This window comes from Nesoenas mayeri (assembly GCF_963082525.1).
Source record: "Nesoenas mayeri genome assembly, chromosome: 1".
Lineage (NCBI taxonomy): Eukaryota > Metazoa > Chordata > Aves > Columbiformes > Columbidae > Nesoenas > Nesoenas mayeri.
The window spans coordinates 158,269,471-158,293,171 of record NC_137541.1 but is presented as its reverse complement, the minus strand read 5'-3'; the positions used below and the strand labels follow the sequence as shown (position 1 = coordinate 158,293,171).

General features: G+C 40.5%; 1 protein-coding gene across 1 annotated transcript in view; it reads left to right on the top strand.

Moving 5' to 3' along the window:
• Nucleotides 1-17,060, top strand: part of UBAC2 (UBA domain containing 2) — a 90,371-nt gene extending 73,311 nt beyond the window's left edge. The window contains exons 8-9 of the mRNA XM_080363415.1: nucleotides 13,690-13,812; nucleotides 16,821-17,060. Coding sequence (XP_080219541.1) covers nucleotides 13,690-13,812; nucleotides 16,821-16,928 — 231 coding nt within the window. The 3' untranslated portion in view covers nucleotides 16,929-17,060. The remainder of the gene's footprint in view (nucleotides 1-13,689; nucleotides 13,813-16,820) is intronic.
• Nucleotides 17,061-23,701: the final 6,641 nt, after the last annotated feature.

Sequence of the window (23,701 nt, the reverse complement as noted above, 5' to 3'; positions counted from 1 at the left end):
CTGTGTTCCCATTAGAACATTAATCAGTTTTAATGTAAGAACTGAACTAGAAGTGACTCAATTCTTGAACGTTGCCATCGTAATAGAAAATGAATTGAAAGTGTCTGTTGGGCTACAGGCTGCAAAGTTGGCAGCCAAGTTTCTACGGATAGGAGGAAAAAGCCAGTTCCAGTTATAAAGGGCAATCTCTATAATATATCTTTAATTGCAAAAAATGGTAAATAAGTTCAGAACAGTAGATGATAAAAGAAGAGTTGATAACATTTTCGTCTCATCTTCTGCTTTCCTTAGGCTACGAACAATGAAAGTGGAAAAACGTCTTTTCATGTTTGACTTCAAATAGAGTTCCTTAAAAAGGTGGAGGGGTTTAAGTAAAATAAATGAACATTGTTTGAACATCAGTGAGGTGCTTCCCTTTACAATCTGCTGAAACACTTTCAAGTTACTTTCATGTTTGGCCTTCAACTTAAGCACAACGTTTAGTTAACTGGTAGTACTAATCTGTGAAACCAGTGATCGGGAGGTGATGGGATTCATGTACGAATGTTTCAAAGAGGCTCTTCAGAAAAGTTGTGTCATGAAAGCTTTCAACCAGCCTTTGATTTAATGGCTCGCTCACAGAATTTACTGGCCGTCAAGTAAATCATGAAAAGGATCATTGAAAAATGTTGAAATGTAGTGGTAAAAATGAAAAATAGGCCAATTTCAATATCAAAATAATATTTTACAACTTGGAAACTTTTTCTGGATTTCTGTACTTGGACAATTCATTTGCCTTTAGAGGCTTGGAAAGGTATAATTTGAAGACAGTGGAGTTGAACGGATCACATTACAGATGGAATTTATATGATAATTTTACCTGTGGGAGTGAAGCTGGTAAAGAGTGCAGATCAGCTTCTTAGGGAGTTGGGGTTTTTTTTTGTGAAACTGAAACTAATAAAAGCTGCGAAGGTGTATATCAGTCACCAAATATGGCTTCGAATTATATTCTCAGAGAATGTTATGGAGATTTCTGGATTCCCAATATGCTGTCTGTAGGTAATGTGCCATTTGTGAGATAAATCAACGTTTTCTTTCCTGCTTTCCATTTTGTTTGGTGAGGAAAGTGAACTTTAACTTTCTTCTGCATGACATAGTGCAATAATTTTATTTAGCTGCCTCTTGAGAACCTGCTCTGCTCTTCCTACTCCTTTACTCTTCAGTTCATCTGTTTGAGAAAAGAGACAATTGGTAGCGATATGGAAGGAGAACATGGACATTATACGTGGTTTTAGTGGTGTTCCACTGTCTGGGCAATGCAGTAAACTCTGTTCTGGCCATAAGACTCCTTTCTTAAAAAAGACACTTTTTGTAGTATGCTTATTCTTCAAGTCTTTGCAGACAATTCTGAAGAATGTGAGCCTGACAGGCTATGCAAGCCAACACAAAAAGAGTTAAAGTTAAAAAAAAAATTAAAACTAAGACATTTTTCTCGTAAGTTGTTTTTACTGTACCTCCAAGATACTGGAATATAAATAATTTTTATCTTCCTTTTTTTCTGCTGTTCTCTGAGCTCCTTTATCCAAAGCAAAAGTTACTTTGGATGGTTTATTAAAAATCAAGCAAACAAACAAACAACATACACACAGATATTTCCTGGCAACACTTTGAGTTTTACCTTTGCCAGTCTTTCTCGAGCTGAAATGTTCTGGTCTGGAGGAGCCTGAAGCACCAAGCTTTGTGTGTGAGTGCTGGCTTGTCGGACACCCATAGCTTCGAGGAGTAGGTTGAGTATGTGGTAGAATTTGAACATAAACCACCGACTTCATTATTTGATGTACCTCATTTTAGCCCCTGAATGTTCAGTGATACTGTGTCTGAATGTGTTGTTAGAAACTGAAAAAATTTTCTGATGTTGCTAGTTTCTCAGAGGAGTGTGGTTACATGGTGACTGATTTTTGCCTTGGTTTCTAGTTGCTGTGGATACAGCTCTTAAACAGATGGTAGGGTGGATGTTGAAATTTTTTTGTTCTTTTTTTTTCTTCCACGGATAATCCTGAGAAATTATGAACTTGTCACAAATGGAGAATAACTGAGCATCACCTGCATGCACCTTTTGAGGTAGTAGAATAAAGTGTGTGCCACGTGTATTCGTTCCCTCAGGAAATACCAGCTTGCTATTTTGTTACTACTTTAAAAACCTTAGTTTCTTAGTTCTTTTCTTTATCAGTCATTTGTCTACTTTTCTAATTTAAATAATATATCCTTTTTTGGTTGTGTTTTTTGGTGTTTTGGTTTATATTTTGGATTGGGGGGGGGGTGGTGGTGTTTGTTTGTTTGTTTTCCCATTAATCTGATGTCTTTATCCCCTTCATATCCATTTCACGTTTTGATTCCCCATTATGCCATTTTCTTCCCACATTTTTATCGCCTCTTCCCCTTCTTCTCCATTGTTTCCCATACTTTGTGTTTATTTCTGTACCAAATCCTTCTTCATTTTAAGGGAAGTTCTCTCCCATCATGTCTCACCATCACTAATCATTTGCTGATGTATCGAGAAGCTCATAGGATTTTAGGGATGGATGCCACTTGCCTTTCATTCAGACAAGATGTTGTTGAGGTCTTTGGGCACTATTTTATCCTCTTGATACTATAACACCAATGAATGTTTTGGTCTTCCTGTCCTGGATTTTCTATTTCTTGATCTCTTTCATTTCCCAGCATTTTCTAAAGCTTGTATTTCTGTAACCCAAATGAAAACCCAGGTGGGAAAAGGGAAGCAACTGCTGTGTCTGTGGTAGCAGGGGGTCAACTTGACTTTCACTTCCTATTGAGAAACTTGGAGGGAGGCTGGCAGATAACCAAACTGCAAATAGATAACAGAGGAATCCAGACATAGATGATATTGACAACACTGTTGTCACTAAAGACAGATAGGCAGAAGGTGGTGGCAAGTTGCAAAAGAGGCAGTCAGGACCTTCTGTTAGCAACTAAATACCACTTCTTCTTTGAATGCTCATCTCTGTGCCCATTTGGAGGGGCAGTGTATGAACCTCAGTCCCTTAGTCTTGAAAAAATGCTTTGTGTGCCCACAAAGCATTTATTCTTTCATTCATGCTGAGCATGTTGGAGACACCATATTGCCTGCTTCTTGGTTTCTCCTAAGTTTCTTGGCTCGGAAAAGAGCTTCACCAGGTTGCTCCAGGCTGTGTGATAAGCCTACAGCCATATATGAAAATCTTTACTTCATTACCTCTTTTCTACCCGATCTTCCACTTTAAGCTTATTTTGTCTTTTCCCTCCTGTTTTTTTGTTCTTCTGTTCTAGCTGCCATTACTTTTCACTGAAGCCAGGCTCTCTTTTGATTCATATCACATGGCAACTCTATTTGAGATTCGTCTACTTGCAAAGACCAGTCTTCTATAACAATGTGACTTCCTCTAATTGTCCTTTCATCAGATGTCTTTCTCTTGGGACACTGGAGACACGTTCTGTGGGCAGGCACACTGAGTGTCTTTATTGTTATGGGGGGGGGGGTCTCATATCCTGAGAAATGTGCAAGTTTCACATTTTGTCAACTAAGGAATGTGAGCCTAGATTGCTGATTTACCTCTGGTTATACCTAAGCAGTAAACTCCTGACCTTGGAAAAAAATAAATGAATGGAGTGCAGGCCTTCCTGGCACAAGAATTCCTCAGGAATGTTATCCTCATTAATGGTGGGAGAAAAAAAATCCCTCAGTGAATATACTCTCAGACAGTCCGTTTCTGCCTTCTCAAAGACATTTAAGAACCAGACCTAAGCATGTTCTTGAGCTGTCCCACTGGCACTGAGAGATGCTACTTTGGTGAAGTCTTCTTGAATAACTTCAGAAGTTTGAATACTAGCAACAGGTCCTTTAAACAGAGATTTTGAGCCCTGAAGACTTTCTGCAACCTTTTTACATTGCCGGATCCATATAAACTCTTGCTGTCTCAACCACAACTTTCGATGGAAGCAGCTTGTTCATATTGTTCCACGGATGTATGTATTATTGTCAGGAAGTAATCTACCCAGCTGCTTTACTGTGTACACATACGCAGGCACGTCACAAGAAGAGCCAGAGGCCATGAATGCATTGCAAAGAGCAGGTTTTATTTTAGTTACCTCTCCACTGGGGGATCTCTGAAGTTGCACCTGAACTCCCAGGCAGAGGTGACACAGGTGGGGATGCAGGCGCTGGTCAGTTCAGCCCTGCTGGAAGATCACTGGGCCTGCTGAGCTCATCTGTATTTCAAGGCTTCAGGCAGGCACAGCCTCCCGCTCTTTCTCACAACAAAGCAGGAATCTCAGACATAGTGATAAGTTGTCTAGAGTTTCTCACAAGCCTGTGTTATCTAACACAGAAGTTCTACTCATCAAGCACACAAGGTCAGTAAAACAATTAGTGTGATGTATGTGCTTTCTCTACAGACAGGTGGAAGTCACTTTAGCGTATTTACATTTAATTAATCTCCTCGTCAAATCTTCCGCTATATTCCCATACATTTACCTGAATTAATGGCTGAGATATTCAGTCAAGCATTGACGCCAAGTTTTTTTCTCTGATAAGGTCTCCCTTCCAACTAGTTTGTGTTACTTAAGGCTGCTTTGGGATTTTGTGGCATAATTGGATAGAAACTGCCTTTAGCAACCTTGCCACACACTTCCAAGACAACTACACATAGGGTACCAATAGCATAAAAAAGTTCTTTGAGCTCAGACTCCCGAGATGTGTGTGTACAGTAGCTGACAACATACTTTAAAGACTTATGTTAACTGGAAATGATTTACAGGTTTATTTCAGCCCATGAATGAAGCATGGATGATGCAGCAATAACCATTGTGCCTAAATTTAGACTTGGCATTCCTTCATTCTTCCCTTGCCCTGCGTGCCGATGTACGTGTGGACACACCCGAAGCATTTCTTTGAAATCACAGACAGCTCCTGTTTTTGTAGAGAAAACAGTATCTTTTCCTTCAGACCTCAGTGAGTCTTTAACTCATCCTTTGCTTTTGTAGACTCTTCTGGCATTTTCAAATATTGATTATTCTCTGTCAATGTTTAATAATATTTTCTTTTTGTTGAGAATAAGCCTGGTTTTGTTTCAGAAGGGGAGTTTTACTCTTTGAGTATAAAAACTATACACTGCTGATGTTGGCATGTGTGAACTGGGTTTTTTTGCTGTTTCATTTCAGTAACATTGCTACAGCAGTTGATAATGTAGTGTTATTTAGGGATTTCTGTTTTCTTCTTCTGTAAAACTTTTTTTTCCATGGATTCTAGGTGTGAAATTAGAAATGTTGCATTTCCAGGGTGCTGACTCAGGTTATTTCCTCTACAGACTTACCACTTCATTTTTCCATCTTTTTTCATGGAGATTGACAATTCCACGAGCTGACAGACACTAGTAGAGTGAACTGCTTGTGTCTCATTAACAGCCAGTTGTCTCAGTCACAAAGCTGTCACTGACTCCTACTCCTCAGTAGCAGCCCACTCACACATTGAACTGTCATTTTTTTCTTGCACTGGAACTATGAAATTCTCTTTATGTCTGACTGGGCTTTTGAGCTATAGCCTTTGAGTTCGGTTTAATGTTTGTAATCAGTTTCCCTGTAGAAGCAGTGGTTGATACAGTGGTTGGACAACTTCCTAAAGCAAAATACCGTTTTATTTCAAAGCAAATAATTTTTGGAGAAATAAAGTATGTTTATTCTCCTCTGTGATTGTTCTATGTTCTCTTCCTCTGACAATTTAACTTCAGGCAGTTCCCCATAAAAAGCTCCTGTACAGATCTCCCCAAGCGTTTCCATAGTATTTAATTCTCTGTTGTCTGATCAATTCCTGTTTATGGAAGGCAAGTTTCTTTTTAGCTGTACCTGTCACAGAATCACAGAATCACAGAATGGACTGGTTTTGAACATGGGGCAAATAAGACATCCAGTTTGGGGGCTGATTGGTTATTGAATTCCAGGGCTTCTTCTGTTGTCCTTCCAGTCTTCACTGAGTCTTGTTGAGCCATTTCTGTTTCCTAGCGTCATCTTCTATAGCATGTGGTAACCGACAAGCATGTAGTTCACATAATAAGTGGTCCATCATTCAGGTTTTCTGATTAGAACTCTGATATTGGCACATCACACCCACAGGCTGGTTTCACCAATTGTTCCTTAATGCACTGTCTTAAGAGGCACAATAGATAGAAAAGTTTCACCTAACAGTGTTCCAAGTATGACACCTTGTATGCTGACTTTGGAGTGTCAACAAAAGAGGGCTGCTCCTATTTTCCACCTAAGATAGAACCTGAATTTCAAAATGGGATGCTAATATCTTTTTTGTTTTCCCTACATCATCATGGACTAGTCCTTTGTATACTCAAGTATGTGTTTATGCTAGTATGTTGGAGAATTTGGGTTTGGGTTTTCTTTGTGCCCAGTGTTTGTTATCTCAGCTTGTCAAATCAAAACCATTTTGGAACACATTTCTCACTTTTGTTTCAGCCTCTACTTATTCCCCTTTGAAAAGGTTTGTGCACAGGAGATGAATGAAGGATTATCTGTTTAATAATCATGCTTTAATAACAGTCCACTGTCACCAGTCAGCATCCAAAGAGCCATGTGGTAAGGCTTAGAACTGTCTCTGTTTTGTGTAAAAAGTCTAAAATGGAGCTAACGGATTGTTCCCCAAGTACAGACACCGTGTTCATGCTGGTGGACCTGCGTTCAGCATTTGGCACACTGCACACCCCCGTACAACAATCTCACTCAGCAAGCATTGAATGCCCAATATAAAACCAGCTCCAAATTGTGTCATTCCTTTAAAGTTCAAGTGATGATTATGATGGACAGTTTCACCTCTTGCTAAGCATTCACATGTAAAGGTTCATTTTTAATAATGGGAGCTTGCTTTTCAGTATATACCTGGGATTTCTGTGACAAGCCCTATTGCCAGTAGCGTGACATGCATGTATGTTTTCAACTGACGTAGTCATGGCCTTATCTGTGATGTCACAGCACCAGGGAGAGCCCAGTTTGGATGAAGAATGAGAGTGAAACTGGGAAATTTGGAAATTTGGAGAAGCAAGTGATTTGAAAAGATGGTTGAAGACCTGCATCTGCTGTCCAGGGAAGATCCAAATCCCCATTTATTAATGCAAACCGAGACTGAGAATTCTGATCCACACTTCCCTCATGTTTGATGAATGAATACCATCAGTTCTCCAAAAGTCTCACTCTTTCAGTGTTCTGAGCTAACCGCTGGGTTTTGGGAACACCTACGCAGCTCTTCACTTGCTGCCAACCAATCATGTGTCCAAGTCACAGCAGCTCTCCCTGCTGTGAGTGACAAGCTGTGGGCTACAAGGCCAAGTGCTTGGGCATGCACGAGTACGCGAGGAAGTGTTTGCAGTTCTCTGTGTCTCCCTGGAATGCAGAAGCCCCCGTTCCCACCTCACCTCCACGGAGCAGATGTGCCTGCCTCTTGGAATTTCTGGCTTCTGCTGCTGTGAAGGCATCACGCCTGTGCCAAACGCCCTTCCATTGTCCCTCATGCAGGTCCGATAAGGGATTCCTCCTAGATTTCAAAGGAAATAGCTGATCAGGCTTTCAGAAAAGACCACATGTGGATTTCTGAATTTCTGTGGTACGTGAGCTCCTCCGGGACAATGCCGGCATCAAAGTTCAGGATGCAGCAACCAAGAGTTGGAGACAGAGCCTCTTGGCTAAAGAGGCTTGTCTGTAGGATAAATTTCCAGATTGGAACATCATTAGAAATTGCTGGAGTGCTTGGCTTGGTGCAAAATTCTTTCTGTCATTAAGAACAATGCTCAGAACGCTAATACTGTTACATTGCTACCCTCTTTCAAAAGAAGGAAGTTATTAAAAAAAAAAAAATCTGACAGAAAAAAACAGAACACTTTTGTCCTCAAAAAAAAGAAGCAGGGTAGACACTTGAATGACTCTTGGCAATTTCACCATTGGTGTTGATCTTTCTTACACAGTGTTCAGGTCAGCAGTTATCATCATGTCATTCCTGGCTGCTCTTTTTCTTTGTTTATATCATCATTATGCGTTCTTTGGAGTCCATAATTTGTAGAAAAATTCATCTCTGGAAAGCAAAAAGTGTTTCTTGCTTTCAGTACTTCTTTTAAAAATGAAGCTTTATATGAAAGAAGTAAGAGAATATTTACGTCTGTAGCAAGTAATGGCTCCTATGCAGAGTAGCAAACTTTAAAAATACTACTTTAAAAGATGAAATGCAAAGCAATTTCCTTTTTTTTTTTCTTTCGCTGTGGTTGTTGTGTTAAGAAAAGGTGAACAGGACAGATATCAGGAGGTGCTTCCTGTTTGTGCAAACAGATGGCGAGTTGGCATTAACCATATATATGAGATAACATTATCAAAATATCTTAACCACATGCAGCATTTTAAAGAGGACTTTCATAAAGCATTTTCTCTCATTTCTTTTTAAATTAATGCAATTAAAATATGCAGATGGGACAGCTACGTAACTGCATTTTAGTTAACTGTCCATAATACAACATTTTTAATTGTCAAGCTTTGAATAAGAAGTGCTTTTACAAAGTATACAATGGCACAGGTATTTATATAGGAAAAAGGTAGAGCTGCCTTTTCAAAAAGAGAGGAAGGAGATTACATGAAAAGAAATGGCGTAATTGGGGTTTTAGCAAGCCATACAACCAGACACATTTGCTAGCTCTAGACTGGTATGAATATCTATCTCTTCCTTATTCTGCAGGAAAGGAGAATACTCCTTTCCTTCTAAACAGTATTGTCCCAGACACCATAAAAAAAAAAAGACAGACGTCAAGGATGTGACCTCATAAGGCACAATTTCAGTACGTAAAGCCCTGGCAGCTATTCAAGAATAAGTCATCAATATGGCATTTCCTTACAACCTTTTCTGTGATGAAGAGCTGCCATCTTTCCATTCCTTAACCCAGTCCATTCTATAATCTCACTCTTTGGTCATCTAGACTTGTGACTGGTCTGTCGTCTTCCCGTAACAGAAGTCCCAACATCACCGGTGTTCTCCTAATCCACTTCTAGTACTGGTTATCAGAGACTGATAAAATGGTCTCCTTGGTACGTCTTCTGTCAGGCAGTAACAAAGAATTTGCAGTCAACCAGTTCACCCAGACTTGGCACTGCTAAAACCAAAAGAAACTGATTTTTTGTTTGTTTGTTTGTTAAAAAATTACAAGTTTAGGAGTAAGGGAAGGGAAAAGACTTATAAGCCTTTCTTAGATGTGTCCATTACCCTTCTAGTCAACTAATTAATGCATCAGACTTTTGTCAAGTGTTTTTCCCCATGACATGTGGAAGACTCTGTTGTAGACAGAAATAAGGACCCTGTTACCAATTTTTACAAAGTGTTTTTATGAATGATAGTCTGTAGACTGAACTTTTCAGTGCTTGTCTCTCAGCACAGCAGTCAGGACTTCCAAACCAGACTTTCTGGTTAACACCATGAAAATGAGTATGACAGCTGGCGGTGGAGACCAGAAGTTCTTACTAGCATCCCACTGCAGGGATTGGGACCAGTGCATGCAAGTTGATGGGAACCTTCTGACTCTTCACTACAGTGAAGGGACCTCTGGAGATGATCTAGTCCAACCCACCTGCTAAAGCAGGTTCACCCAGAGCAGATCACACAGGAATGTGTCCAGGTGGGTTTTGAATGTCTCCAGGAAGGAGACTCCACAACCTCTCTGGGCAACCAGTGCTCTGACACCCTCAAAGTAAATAAACGCATCCTCAAAGTAAAGATATGCATATGTCAGCTGATGAATCTCCCTCCCTGCACCTGACCCACCAATTTGACTTCTAGGCTTGATCTTACACCTGCCTGGTGATCTGAAGTTTTAGCTGACCATGGTTACTGTCACCGGACCTGCCTTGCTCTTCTCACTTGGCTCCTATGGGAATACAGCATGTTCCGTTGAGGCCACTGTCTCTGCTTGTCTCGTTGTCACCCTTGGCTCTCAGCTTGCCTTTCTTCTTGGATCAGCACCTGCACTTGCTGCTCCCTGACACTTTTAAGATTCAGGACAAAGGAAGATGTCACCTGAGATTGTCTCAGTGTGTCTTGCACCTGAGTGTTTGGTTGTAGAAACTGGCTCTGGATGTAGGAGACTTAATGCATCCTCCTTACCTAGTCCTGAGTCATGTTAAATCCCAGCCCCCAAAACATTTAGTATTGAACTTAATTCTTCCTATAACACACCAACAAACCAGAATCACAGAAGAACTGCCTGGATTTCATTAGGTGGATTAGACTGGCCAACACTTGCCACTGAAGGTGCTGCTCATCTTCATGGGTTAATTATTAGCTCCTTTTCTGCCTGTGTTTTGTAGCACTCCAGAGAGCTCTGTCATCTGAGACAAGGCTCCTGTGGAGGGTAAGAGATGGGAGTGAGCTCATCTGTGCCATTGGGTGCTAGTGCCAGGGTTCAAGTATATTGTGAAATACATAAATATTCTTTACTGATTCCACTGTAAGGAATCTCAGATAATTTAGAATCATTGCTTAAATAAATTCTTCATATTGGGTATCTTCATATGAAATCTTCCTGACTTCTGGTAGAGTCAGTGTGTTAACACAATCAAAACCCATAAATCATCATAAAATTATGAAGGGGAGGTCTGCAAAATGTTTTCTGTGAGGCAAGGCAGAATATTGGTCTGGAAATATCCTTCTGCACATTTTTTTAAATGGAATTTGCAATATTTACCTAATTTAAGACATTTTTTGCTGTTTTCTTTGGGTCAAATTAAAATTCACAGCTCTTTGCATATTTCTGTGGGGATAGTTAATGTTGTCTGAAAGTCTTTCCACAGTCACCATCCACACTTGGTCTCCACCGTCTGTAGATCTGAGACGTAAGCTACACTTTCTAATTTCTCCTTCCCTTTACTCTATGGGATTGGCCACAGTACCAGTCCCATAGTTCCTGCTGCGGTTCCCTGAATCTCTGCTCTTTTGAGCCCGACTTTGTGCATGTCCATTATGAAATTAGAAGCAAGTCTTTGAGGGGAAACAATTTTCTTGTAGTCAAGATAAAGAAGCCTAATCTGCCCGTTTTTGGCGTAGCTTGTGAAGTAATACACAGGTGAGAGTGGACCCTGATGTTGGGATTAATCCTAAACATAAGTGTTGATGTAATATTAAGAGTTTCAGCATTTGACACTTATTCTTGTGTGCTGGATGTTCTTACCTCATTAATATAGTTAAGAACTGATGGCTTATGTTTGTCACAGTTTCCAAAAGTAGCTGAAATACTCTGAGGGCAACTTTTTACAACTATTTTGATCTCGTTTGTCCAGTCTGTTATTTCTGGGAAAAGTTTAGCAGTCTTCACATGGAACTCTTCTGAATACAGCAATCCACATCTGTAGTTTATCAATATATCTGCTGTAAACCTTCGAAACTAAATAGTTACCTTTGTAAGGAATCTGCATATTTAATGGAAGGTAATGGATTCTATGTACATTAATTTAAAAAGTATTGTAAGTTCAGGGTAAGTAAATAGACAAGGCTCTTTGTAGTGTTAGGGGACAGTGCACGGGACGAGGAAGATGCAAAACCAAACTGAATTAGGCAGCTCAGTACTGAGGCTGCGAGCACAGCTGGGAAGGTACATTTATTTCAGTCTTCAGATACACTGGAATGCTGCTAAATTAATACATTTATTGTAGATTTTATATTTCATATACATTGTGTGACTTCTGGTGCTTCAAAGGAATGTGTCATAGTGCTGTTGGCATTTTTCAATTTACCAATTTAATGTGAATGACCCATGGAAGTGCTATTTTCTCCTCCTCACGTCTTTTCAAAAGAATAAAAACAGGCAAAGCAGCATTAGTGCGGTGTTCTTGCTGAACTATAGAGCTTAGTAGACTTTGAGAAGTTCAAAGTTAATGAATTAAAGCTCAACGTAATTTTGAGTTAGGGGAAATTAGAGATGGGGAAGTACAGGGTGTGATTTTCCAAGACCACAGAGTAGTGCAGTGGTGTCAGTAGAAGGTCTGAGATCCCTCTCTGTGTTTAAACTACAAACCAATTCTCCTTTTTATTACACTACACTGTCTGGCTAACACAAGGCTTATACAGAAGCTTCTGGTTAAAACCTCATGACTTTTAAGCAAATGTTTTATACAGTATGCAAAATAGAAAGGTAAATATGTAATAATTTTTTAAATTCAAAATCACCAACAGTGGAAACTATGTCTTGAAAACCAGCGATGACTCCTAGCTATTGCACATCTTCACAGGGAAAAATGTACGATAGTACATAAGGGACTGGAACACTTTATAAGCTCAAGTTTCACATCTCATGACTCCTCAAATGCTTTTTTCAGTGTGTTATTGCACTGCCCCCTGTGGTGTCTGGGCTGTGGGTCGCCTCTGGAGAGAAAGGAAGAAAACAAAGGAAAGGGCAGGAAAACTAAATAATATTTTTTTATTGTATTTTTGGTCTAGGAGCAGGTTTAGCTGCTTCTGATCTGATTGAGCAGAGAGCAGTTAGTGCTCTAAGGGTACATAAAGGCAGGAAGAGCCCTTGCTGAGGGAGAAAAGAAAAAAGTCTCTTAAGAGGAAGGTCTTCTGAGAAACAACGGTATAGAACTAAAATAGAGCAAGTAGAGGAAGGAAGTCCATGTCCTATATATACAGAAAGGGAGGGGGATCTTTTCCATAGTAACGGAGGGAGCAGGGGAGGAGGAAAAGAACAACACAAACTGCAAAAGACATTTTAACAAATTGTATAGAAAAGAGAGATTTGAGGTTTGCTCTTCTTCTCCACTTGCAAGCCCTGTGGTTTTGATGTGATACAAAATCCCTTAAAAATGTTTGTTTAAGCTAATAAAATGAGGATTAATGATTTCAGTACAATTATAAAGCTTCTACTTTAGTATTTGTACTTTATATTCTAAATGCCTTATTATTACAAGACTTGAAGCTTGGCTGTTGAAAGAAAGTTTCAGTTCCATGACTCACACCGTATACATGTTACTGTTATATATTTATGTTATTGCTATGTAGTGACAAAATGTTTTGGCACTGGAATACGGCCAGATTTTGCCGTGGTATTTAATACACAGATGTTAGGTGAGGTGGTCTGTGTGTGTGTAACAGCTGCATTGGTGTCTCAGAAGTAATCACTTGTACGGAAATCTCAGGTATCCTTAAGGTTGGGTTTGTTCTGAGTTTCCTGATGTGGTTTTGTCGATGCACTGAGAATCGTATTTTGCCTTTTCCCCCCACTTACTCCTTGCCCACTTTCTCCTGGGTTAACTCCAGCTGCAGTCTTGCAAAACACTTGTGGAACCCGCTGTTGCATCTCTTGCCAGGTAAATCCCTGCTGGCAAAGGGAGAGATTTCAGCCTCAGAAATCCAGCGCTATAGTAAACCAAGTCTTTCACAAGGGATGTGAAACCTCTTTTCCTCCTTCTGTCAGTGCTTTTCCTTAACGTACAGTGATTACTTCTACTACCTAGTAAATCGGTGACTAGTCCCAGTTTTGACTTTGTAAGAGACTGCAGCAGTTTTTGTTGTTTAAAATACAGCATTTTACTCAAACGTTTGCCTTTCGTACTATGTGGGATGGATGTCTTTTTTGTTTTAACATATCTGTAGTTCTTTTTGCAAAGACTGACAGCTGTGTCTGGTTTCAGGGTGGGATGATTAACTGGAATAGACTGTTTCCTCCTTTACGTCATAGACATAATGCGAATTATCAAGATCATCGCCCATCTGAACAAGACACACCTCCACCTACCGAGGTTTCTGAAGAGCAGGTAAACATTTTTCTATTTTTAAATGGCATTAAAGAACCGGTTAGGAATTACCCCTTTTTATCGTCTTTTGGCAGAGTTTCTTAAATGTTCTCCATAGCAGCACAAACTAGAATATCAGATAACAGCCACAATACAGAGACAGAGAATTGTCATTACCATCCAAAACAGAGTTAAAAATCAACTTGGGAGGTTTTGCTATTCTGTGTAACTGACTTTTGTATTTAAAGATGAGGTAGTTTCACCAGTGGGTGCTATTCAAATCTGATAAAATAAATGTTTCAAAGAAGGAAGAACGACAAATTGTTTTCATTATTTCTCTTGTAGACGTGCAAGTTTTCCTTCAGTGACATTTCCAGCTTGTTTCCAATTCAGTCATGTAATTTTTTTGAAATAAGAATGTTATGCCAGCTGTGGACTGCAACACACCCCTGGTGTAAAACTTGGATGTTTCCCTCAATAATGGGGTTGACTGATCTAACATACTGGTACCACAGAGAAGTTTGTGTCTTTTCTGTCAAGTGTAGATTTAGACTTACTGGGTGAATTTAGCCTTTTAGACTTTTGTTGGCAGTTCTTAAAAGAGAGGATGATTTACTAGGAAATTTAAGAATTTAAGATTAGTTTTATTTCTGTATTCAGGTTCTCCAGGTTGTAGCCTGTCTGCAGTTAGCTGCATTTGGCCATATTATAGTCTAAGTTTTCTGCTGCCCTTGAATAAGAGTAGGTTTCAAGGGTGAGTTTTTCTTGCCCTTTTTCCTTTTTCCACACTTGGTAGCACCACACTGTCATTTCAAGTTAGTTTGAAATGACATTGTCCTAAACAGAAATCTTTGCTGTGATCTGATTTCTAGTTTTGATTCAATGTTAGGTTATGCTCAAACTGTTCAAAATTGTAACTACATCGGTGGTTTTGACTGCAAAACCTGCTTGGCTACTTCTGAGGCGGGGAAAAAAAAAGGCGTCAGGGAGGGAAATATAAAAAGAAAAACCCCACACCAAAGAACACCTTCTGAGACAGACCCTAGAACTTAATTAACTTGCTTTTGGCTGGCCTGAATGCCTGCTCAGTGCTAGATATGGAGTGAACCAAAAGATTTCCCTGCTGGGTTGTTTTGTTTATTTGTTTTATTGACAAATTCTGCTTATAGGAACTTTTATTGTTGAGCTGGAAATGCTGGATTCTTACCCAAAGTCTTTAGGCCTAGATATATGAAAGCAGTATATGCTTATATTTTCTCATGCACTGAAGGTGTAGAGCTCATTGCTGTCATTTGCAATGCTGTCTTGTTACCCTGCAAAGAAAAACATAATTTAAGCACCTTTGATTTCTCAGGACTGTACTAATAACCGCACAAATTGTCTTAGAATGGCAGAAACACAAGGTTTTCTTCTGTTCTTCATATTAAAATTCGCAAGCATTTGTAACACTTTTTGTTACAAAAATCTCTGCATTTCTTGTGGGTTTTCTAGCGCCTTAAATTACCGTTACCAGTATACATTTCTGTTTCCTGGAGCTGGATTCAGTTCCTGTGGTTAAAATATACTCAGATGAAAAGAGCTTTTTGTTGTTACAGTCTGTTCCCTGTGATAGATATTGCCAGATATTTCTGTAAATGGGAATACTGCAATTCCATCCACCACTTCTTAAGGTTAGAATTCATGGCAACTGCAGTAGAAACCTTTCTACTGAAATGTATTTCTGTGGTTAGCTTTTATTCCGGTGCCTGCCCTTTTTCTCATAAAAAACACAACCCTAGATGAAAACTCAGACACAGGAAACTTCAGAAAGTTGCAGGTTATGAAATCCAGTCTTTGCAGAGGTGTCAAAAGTAACAATTCATTTCTCTCTCTACCTGAAGGTGAGAAACTGACACTAGGTTGTAGGCGTGGGGGAGAAGAGGGAAATGCACATAACCAATTGGTACCATATTTGATACTGTGGCAGCCAAGGTAGCCGTTTTCAAACATTTTTTAACGGTGTATTTCGATTAAGAGAATGAGGACACCCACCTCCGGGCACACTTGGCAGTAGTATATTTTTCAGTAAGCTGCCACAGGTTAAAAACACTGAAAGTTCTGGAGGTGTCTTAGAGGACGGGGAGCTTACTTTTAATGGCACCTTTCTTTTAAAAGGCATTTAAAGTGCTTTCAGTGCTAGTGCGTGTAGCTTTTGCACCCTGGGAAGAGGCCTCCGGAGATGGGCAGGAGCAGCGATGGCTCCCGGGCAGCTCCTGGAGCCCAGGACTTCCAGATTCAGGAGTTCTGGTGTCTGGTCATAGGCCACTTGGAGCAGGTTGGGGAATGCTTTCTGCTGCCAGAGGCCACCGTTAATTTTATGTGCTGCTCCCTGGCCCCCATCCCACCCCGCTCCCCCCCTAGACCTTGTTCTTCCCCTCTCTGGAAGATTAATTATAAAAGTGAATAAGTTATATGGTGACTTTCAGTCATATGTAATTGAGAATTGTAGATTTTAAAGCTACTTTAGTTTGGAATTTAACCATAAATTAAATGTAGTTATACCTACATTGCTTTTTGCGTGTGGTAATTCGAATATCTGTTGGCACAGAGCAAAAAGGTTAGGTGTCGAGTACATGATATTATAAAGAGGGATGATCAAGTGGTTAGTGATGACCAAAATCACTGTCTTAATACGCTTTTTTTGAGGTAATTCTTGCATTAAATGTCATTAACTTTCACTGTTGTGAGAATATTTAGAGGATAGTTGTCAAGTGTGGTGCCATACTTTCTGTTTTACTCTTTTTTCACAACCGGACCAGCTAGGAAAATAGAGGTGTGGCATTTCCAGCAAACAGCTGGGTTTGAATAAACTCTCAGAAAGCAGTTATCTCTGTGGCACTGTTTTCAAGCAGGTTACTCTGTGGAAAGGTAAGCTTTGGGACAGCCTGATCAGTGGGAAGGTGATCTCTGACACCCTTAACATGACCAGTGCCCTCTCAGCATGAATAAAACTCTGGTCTCAAAGCAGCATTACGTTATTTCTTTTCCAGGTTGCGCGACTTATGGAAATGGGATTTTCCAGGGGAGATGCTCTAGAAGCTCTGAGGGCTTCCAATAATGACTTAAATGTAGCCACTAATTTTCTGCTGCAGCACTGATGGTTTTCGGTGTGAAGGAACCTCACTCGATGGGCTTGTGCGTCTGAAAGGGGATCAAAGCCACCTGCTGGACGGACTCACGAAGGTCGTCCCCACAAGAATGTCAGAAAAGAGAAACCGGCTCCGCGTGACTGGTGATTCAAAGCGATGTTAACGGATGACATGAACTGTTCCCAAGCCTTCAGATGACTTGCTGGTTTCTAGTCTGGTTATCCTTTTCAAAGTAACGTTAGTTTCTACTTATTACTGGATATCACCTAAATTTATTTTTAAAAGTAGGTGGGTTTTTTTCTTGTAAATCCTTGTTAGACATATTATCAGACATAATGACTAGGAAAAGAAGCTCCAACAACCACAACTTGATTTACCGATCAAGAAAAATCATATTTTCTTCCTTTACCGGTCTAATTTCTCTAGCTTACATGTTATTTTAGAATACTTGATTTTTTATTACAGTAATAAGAGGTTTGAAGATCACTTCATTTTCAATTCAGCAAAGGGTTAGGGGACTACATTGTCATTCTTCAGAAAGTTTTATTAATGCCTGTAATATTTTATTTCTTGAATTCTTTTTTAAATAATGTTGTCATTCAGCACATAACACACAGATAGGATGCGAGAAAATTCACATGTGTATTGCAGGCTATGGTAAGTGACCACTGTAAATTTAAAATTTTTACAAACTGAATTAGTTGCTATTCAGATACAGGTCGTGAAGATATTCACTGGAAGCAATAAAGGTGAATTGAATGGTACAGTAAGATCAGAACTGAAATTATTCGAATGATTTCCATGTCTGATTCAGACAGACTTCTGTAATGGTGGGTGTATGGTCAATGTCCTATGTGCTGGTTTCATTTTTTGAGCTGGCTACATACTGTCTTAAAATTATAAAGACCTGACTTTTCTATATATAGTTCTAGTTTTCTACTGTCAGAGATGTGGATGATGCTGCATCAGCTGAATCCTCACTGTCTGAAGCAACTTACTGTTGATCACGACTGGAATATTGACATGAAGGGTGATTCAGGCTAACACAGGAGGTAACAGAATGCTAATGCCAATGTAGTACAATATTGGGTTAGAAGTTTAGATTGATAAATAAACTTACTTGGCTTGACTCTCAGAAGTGATCAGTATTAGCACTTTAGGAGTTTCAGGAGGTGGCATGGAGAGAGGTGAACATCTCTGTAAAACTAAGATGAAGTAATGCAAGATTCCAAACTGTGACTTCGTGAAACCAATCTACATATGTATCTCAAGCATTTAATGTATCTTTCTGTATGCATTTTGTTTGTACATTGTGTGCACCTATGTGTCTGTTTATATACACACAGGCATAATTAATACATATGTACATTTAGAATAAGATACAAGTCATTGGAAGCATAACAAAAGCAATAGGAGGTACAAGGGGGAGGAGGTGAAAGAATACAGGAGAGAAAGGGATGTTTTAAACATCCACATGAACATGTGTGCACCAAAGAACAGACCTGCACAGTCTCTCTTGACCTGGAAAATATACTAGGAAATTACAGGACGAGCTTTAGGGAGAGGGAGATACCTTTCTTTTTTTTATTATTTTTTAATTGACTGATAAAACTGAAAAAAAGTCCCTCAGACATTCAAGTCCTTATCCAGAAATGTCAAATTTGTGCAGCTTTTGGCACATTACATAATTTTTAATAAAGTCAATGTCCCGTATGTATTTTTTAGTATTTTCCAGTGGGTGAAATAAGGGGATTTTGGAATTACTGTGTCTATTCCTGGGCTGTGATCAACCTCCTTCAGGGTTTGGCTTGATGCTGTTGATCACATTACTTAGGCAGGGTCTGCTTTTTCAATTGAAAGGTTTTGTTCTTGTGAAGCTGAGTGGCTCTGTGTGTGTATAGGCAAAGGACATTTCTGTATCCAGAGGCCTCTGGACACCTACTGTCTTACAAAAGAAAAAAAAAAACTATAGTAATTTGTATACAGAAACTAGTTAAATGTTTTGAAACAAGTACAGTTTTTAATTTTTAATCATACAGATTCTTCCTTCACAAATATGTTATCGAAAGTAGCAATAAAAACTAGTGAATTCCTTCAGAAGTCAAATTTTTATGTAGGAAATAAAGGTCCATCTAGCCCAGGGTAGATTTAATATGACCTGTGCCCTTTCAGACATTATAGAATCCTAGAATGTCCTGAGTTGGAAGGGACCCCCAAGGATCATCGAGTCCAACTCCTGTCCCTGCACAGGACAACCCCAGAGTTCACACCATGTGTCTGAGGGCATTGTCCTGCTCTAGGGACAAGCACAAAGCACATTTATTCCTTGGAATTTTAAAATATGTTGAGCGGCATCCAGGACACGCAAGTGGATAGTCTCCAAGTCTAAATTGTTTCTTGCCGTATCTCTACAGGGAGTATCAAAATGTCACAGTTCTGTGGAAAACCCCATTTTGCAAAATATGGTCAAACAGAAGGGGTAAAATTCAGGTCTGGTGATGTCAGCTGAAAACTCCCTTTGACATCTGTGAGAATGGTTTTTGCTCAAAAGACTTCCAGGGTTGTGATTTCCAATTAAAAAAAAAAATAATAATTAAAAAATAGAAGTGGTAAAAGGAGGAGTCTCGGATACCGTTGAACACAGTTCCTGTTTCGTGCAAGAACCATAGCAGAAAAATTCACACGTTAGAGCTGGAAAACAATTTGGTTTCCCCTCAATGGGGAAACTTTCATGGACAATTTCTGTGAACGCGAGGAGCTTGTTCTTCACAACCTACACAGTGTTTGTCTGATACAGTTTTGAATGTCTCATCACACCGTTTCTGGTTTTTGTGTGACCCAACATTATTTTTCTAGGCAGCCAGAGAAAGCAGAATACTTTTCTGCAGAGAAGATTTTAAGTCCTAAGGAAATTCACGCTGGTTTTAGTATTTGGTATTTTGAAATAAAAGTAATTGCTGCTGTTAAAAATTTTCTGCTAGATTAGGAATGTTGTCTTTTCAGACAACATTGGAGTCTTTTATGAGAGACTTTCCTAGACAGTTATGTGATACTCTGAAATACATCCACAGTGAGGTTTGTATTTGTGGAAATCTGCCTGATAAGCTGCCAGGTTCTCAAACCCTAACTTTTTTGCTAAGATGCAGAATGGTTGGGCTCCATACCTCCCAAAACCATTTTCCTCTCCCAAAACCAGTGTTAAAGGTTGCCCGCTACTTACGTGCGCACGTGGACCGACACAACTGATTCGTGTACCGACCTGTGCTGTTCAGCACTTGTCGGTGCCTTGGTGAACATGTGATGGAGAAAAGGTCTCGTTATTTTTGTCTGAAACAGAAGAACAAGCAAGCAAAGCCTGTTGCAAGGTGCTGGGCAAATGGCAACGTTTTTTGGCTCTCCTGTTTGTGTATATATATATACATATATGTGTATATGCATATATATGTGTGTATACATATGTATATATACAGAGAGTGAGCATATTTATGTATTGATTTGATGAATTTAACTGGAGCTAAAAGTTTGTTGAAGAAAATTAAAAGTCTGTATTCAAAGACTCCCATCTCTCAAACGTGCATTTGGAGTACATATGCAGTTTTCAAGGCATCCAAATTTGAAAACACTCAGAACTACAGTTCTCATGATGTAGAGGAACTGTGTCTCTTTGAAGATAAATAAATGCACAGTATTCATTTGAACTAATAGTTTATTTGATACATGAGTGCATTTAATTTCTTGTGTGTTCTTCCGCGTGGAAAACTTAAATGAGATTAGTTGTCTTTAACTGTGTAGCCACAGTAATACACATTTTCTGTAAGTCTAAATACTATTTTTTTAGGAGAATCACACGAACACTCGAACACTGTATGTGTTTATATGTATGCATGCATGCATGCATATTTCATTGTGCTTATTTAAAATATAGAGGGTTTGGGTTAATTTTTAGTAGGATTGCATTCCTCCTCTTGCCATATATAAAGGGCTGCTTTGACCATGGAAAGTCCACTCTTAATTGAAACTCAAAGAGGGTATGTGCCACCAATAGTTTCCAGTCTAAATAAAAGACAAGAAACCGATGATAGGAGCAGAAGAACCATACAACCTGACGAATGGGTGCGACTGGTGAGAATCTCAGTGAATGGCTAGTTCGGCTACTGTAATTTGATTTTTTCCAAAGAGTTTTAAGAGGAAATGAGAAGTTAGCTGGGCTCACCCGTGTCTGTGGGAGACTTTGCAAACCTGAACAGTGGTGCTGGAGAAAGCAGGAATGTACATACTTCAGAAGTGGGTGAAAAATTCTGGGATCATGGCAGAACCAAAAGCACTGTTTGTCCTTTTGACCAGAGATAGGAGGGACCATAACTGTCATTTAAGATTAGCAAAGGTGAGGACTTGAGGGAGATTGGGGAGGTGGAACTGGGTGGAACAAAAGGTTTAGAGAAAAGGACAAAGTAGAAGACATTGCAGAGGGAAGAAAGGAAAGACTTGATGAGAGGAGGGCAGTGGGATGTTACATTGCACTTAGTTCAGTTTTGACAGAATTCTGTGTGGAAAATGCAAATAAGCAATATTTTGGCTGATGTACTGAAAATCCAGTGTTCTTCCAGGGTTGTCTGGTAGGGGAACCGTCTCATTTTGGTTGGTTGTTTTTGCATGAAATGGTAAATGTAAGCAAGAGAGAAAACAGTGTAATTCTAGCAACTCAGCAGTGAAACAAACCCTGGAGTCACCACAGCGTGTGACAAAGAATATGTTTCTGGTTCTCAAAGCGCAGTTAGTCCTGCCAGCCTGACCCTTCTCCTGCCACCCCATCCCACCTGCAGAGAGACCTGCTCCAGAAGGGACATGGCTCCTTGCAGGTCCCACTGCTTTTCCCACCTGAGATTATTTATAAACCCCATGCCATGGGGTTTATACACAACCTTCCTGGTGAGGCTAGTGTCCCAAATAAAGGAGGTGCATCAAGAGCTTGTGCTTGTCCCTCATGGGTTCCAAGGGCTTGCTTTTCTTGGAGGGGGCAGAGACACATGCAGCTCTGAGGAGAAAATAGTTGCCCAAATCACCTGGCCCAAACAATCACACCAGGGCTTGTTAATTTGCAGTGAGAAGCTTTTATTTCGAGTCAATACGTGCGTTTTTACACGACAATGCTTTACGGGCTTACAAAGATGGATGTCGCAAGGTGCGATAGCTTCAATTCTGGACAATTTAAAGCATAGACTGAAAGAGGTGTGTTGTACAACACACGAAGTTTACTAAAGGGTGATGTGTAACCACAACCGGGACTTGTCGTCCCCCAGCGCTCTCCTGGAAATTTGTGCTCTGAGGCAAAAGCCTGAAGCTGGGAACCATGACTAAGGATGTTGGAGCTCCGTGTGCTTATTTACTGTCAAGATACAGCATGTCAGGCACAGCTCCTATCTACTTCCAGCACTCCGTCTAATTGCATGCGCTAATCACCCTTTTTCAGGAGAAAACGACGATATTTGGCCCGTTGCAGGAGACGCGTGTGGGGGGAGCACCAGCTCCTTTTTTTTTTTTTTAATCTTTTTGTTTTGAGATTCGTGGGCGTGTTATGAACCCCGACTAAAGGTTGCAGCTCTCCCTCTTTCGGCGGGAAGCGGCGTTGCTCTCCACAGAGCCGCGTTCCCCTCGGCCGCGGGTATCCCTCCGCCCGTGGCGGCGGGCAGGGGGAGCTCCTGAGGCGCTTTCTGCCTTTGGGGGTGCCGAGGGCGGCCGTGGTTGTCAGAGGGTTCGCCCCGGGTGTCCCTTCGGCCGCAGCTGGCCCCAAAGCGGTGTCAGTGCAGAGGAGGGGAGTTGGATCCCTCCTGCGTGCTTCCATTTTGCAGCACTACACGCAACTATTCACTGTTGTCCTTCTCCAAAAGGTGTCACTGAGGACGGTAAGTAGGGATACCTTTATTAATAAAATACTTTGGAGACAAACAGAGCCCGATAAAGGACAAACAAGGCTGTGTTTATACTACGCCTCTTGCTGAGGCTTCGTCACAGATATGCCTTAGCTGTGGCTCCAGCCTAGCAGAACACCTCAATGCCTTGGTCTTGAGAAGGAGGGGTGGCCGCTGCTGCAGACCTGCGCTCTGATGTCCATGTGGAGGGCTCGTTGAAACCAACATCTATGTACCACTGCTCTCCTGGCAGCCCCTGCCACAATCATACGGGAATTTGAGTTAGAAAGATGAGAGAGCCGAGCTCTCCTTAGCATGAGCAGGTGATGTTAGGGATGATGGCCACCAGCTGTGGATGGGGAGCTTCAGACTGGACAGTGGGGAAAACGTTTTCATCCGGAGGGGGATGCAGCACAGGATTCACTATTTCAGCGAGGGGAGCCTCATTGCCTGAGGTTTCCAAGCCATGGCAAACATAACATGGTGCCAGCCATGCTCCTGCTTTGGCTGTTGGATGAGGTGATGCCGAGAGGTGCGGCCAACACTTCTTTGACAAGTTAACGGGGCAGCATAGCTCTGTGGCAACTACCAACTCAGACAGGCTCCTTTAGGGTGTTCAGACCATTTATATCCTTATTTTATTCCATACCAGCTCTTCCTTGCCCATTGCAACAGAGTCTCTGCAGGCTAGCAGTGAGGTTAGACCTGCTTTGAGGGGGCTCAGATAGCCTTCTGAAAGGAGCTACTAGAGTCCTTTTCCCACCTGAATTATTTTAGGCATCCTTCTTAGTCAGCCTTCAGGATGCTACAGTTGCCCGTACCGTTAAGTAAAACCATCTAAAACCATCATCATCCAAAAGCTCATTCGTGCAC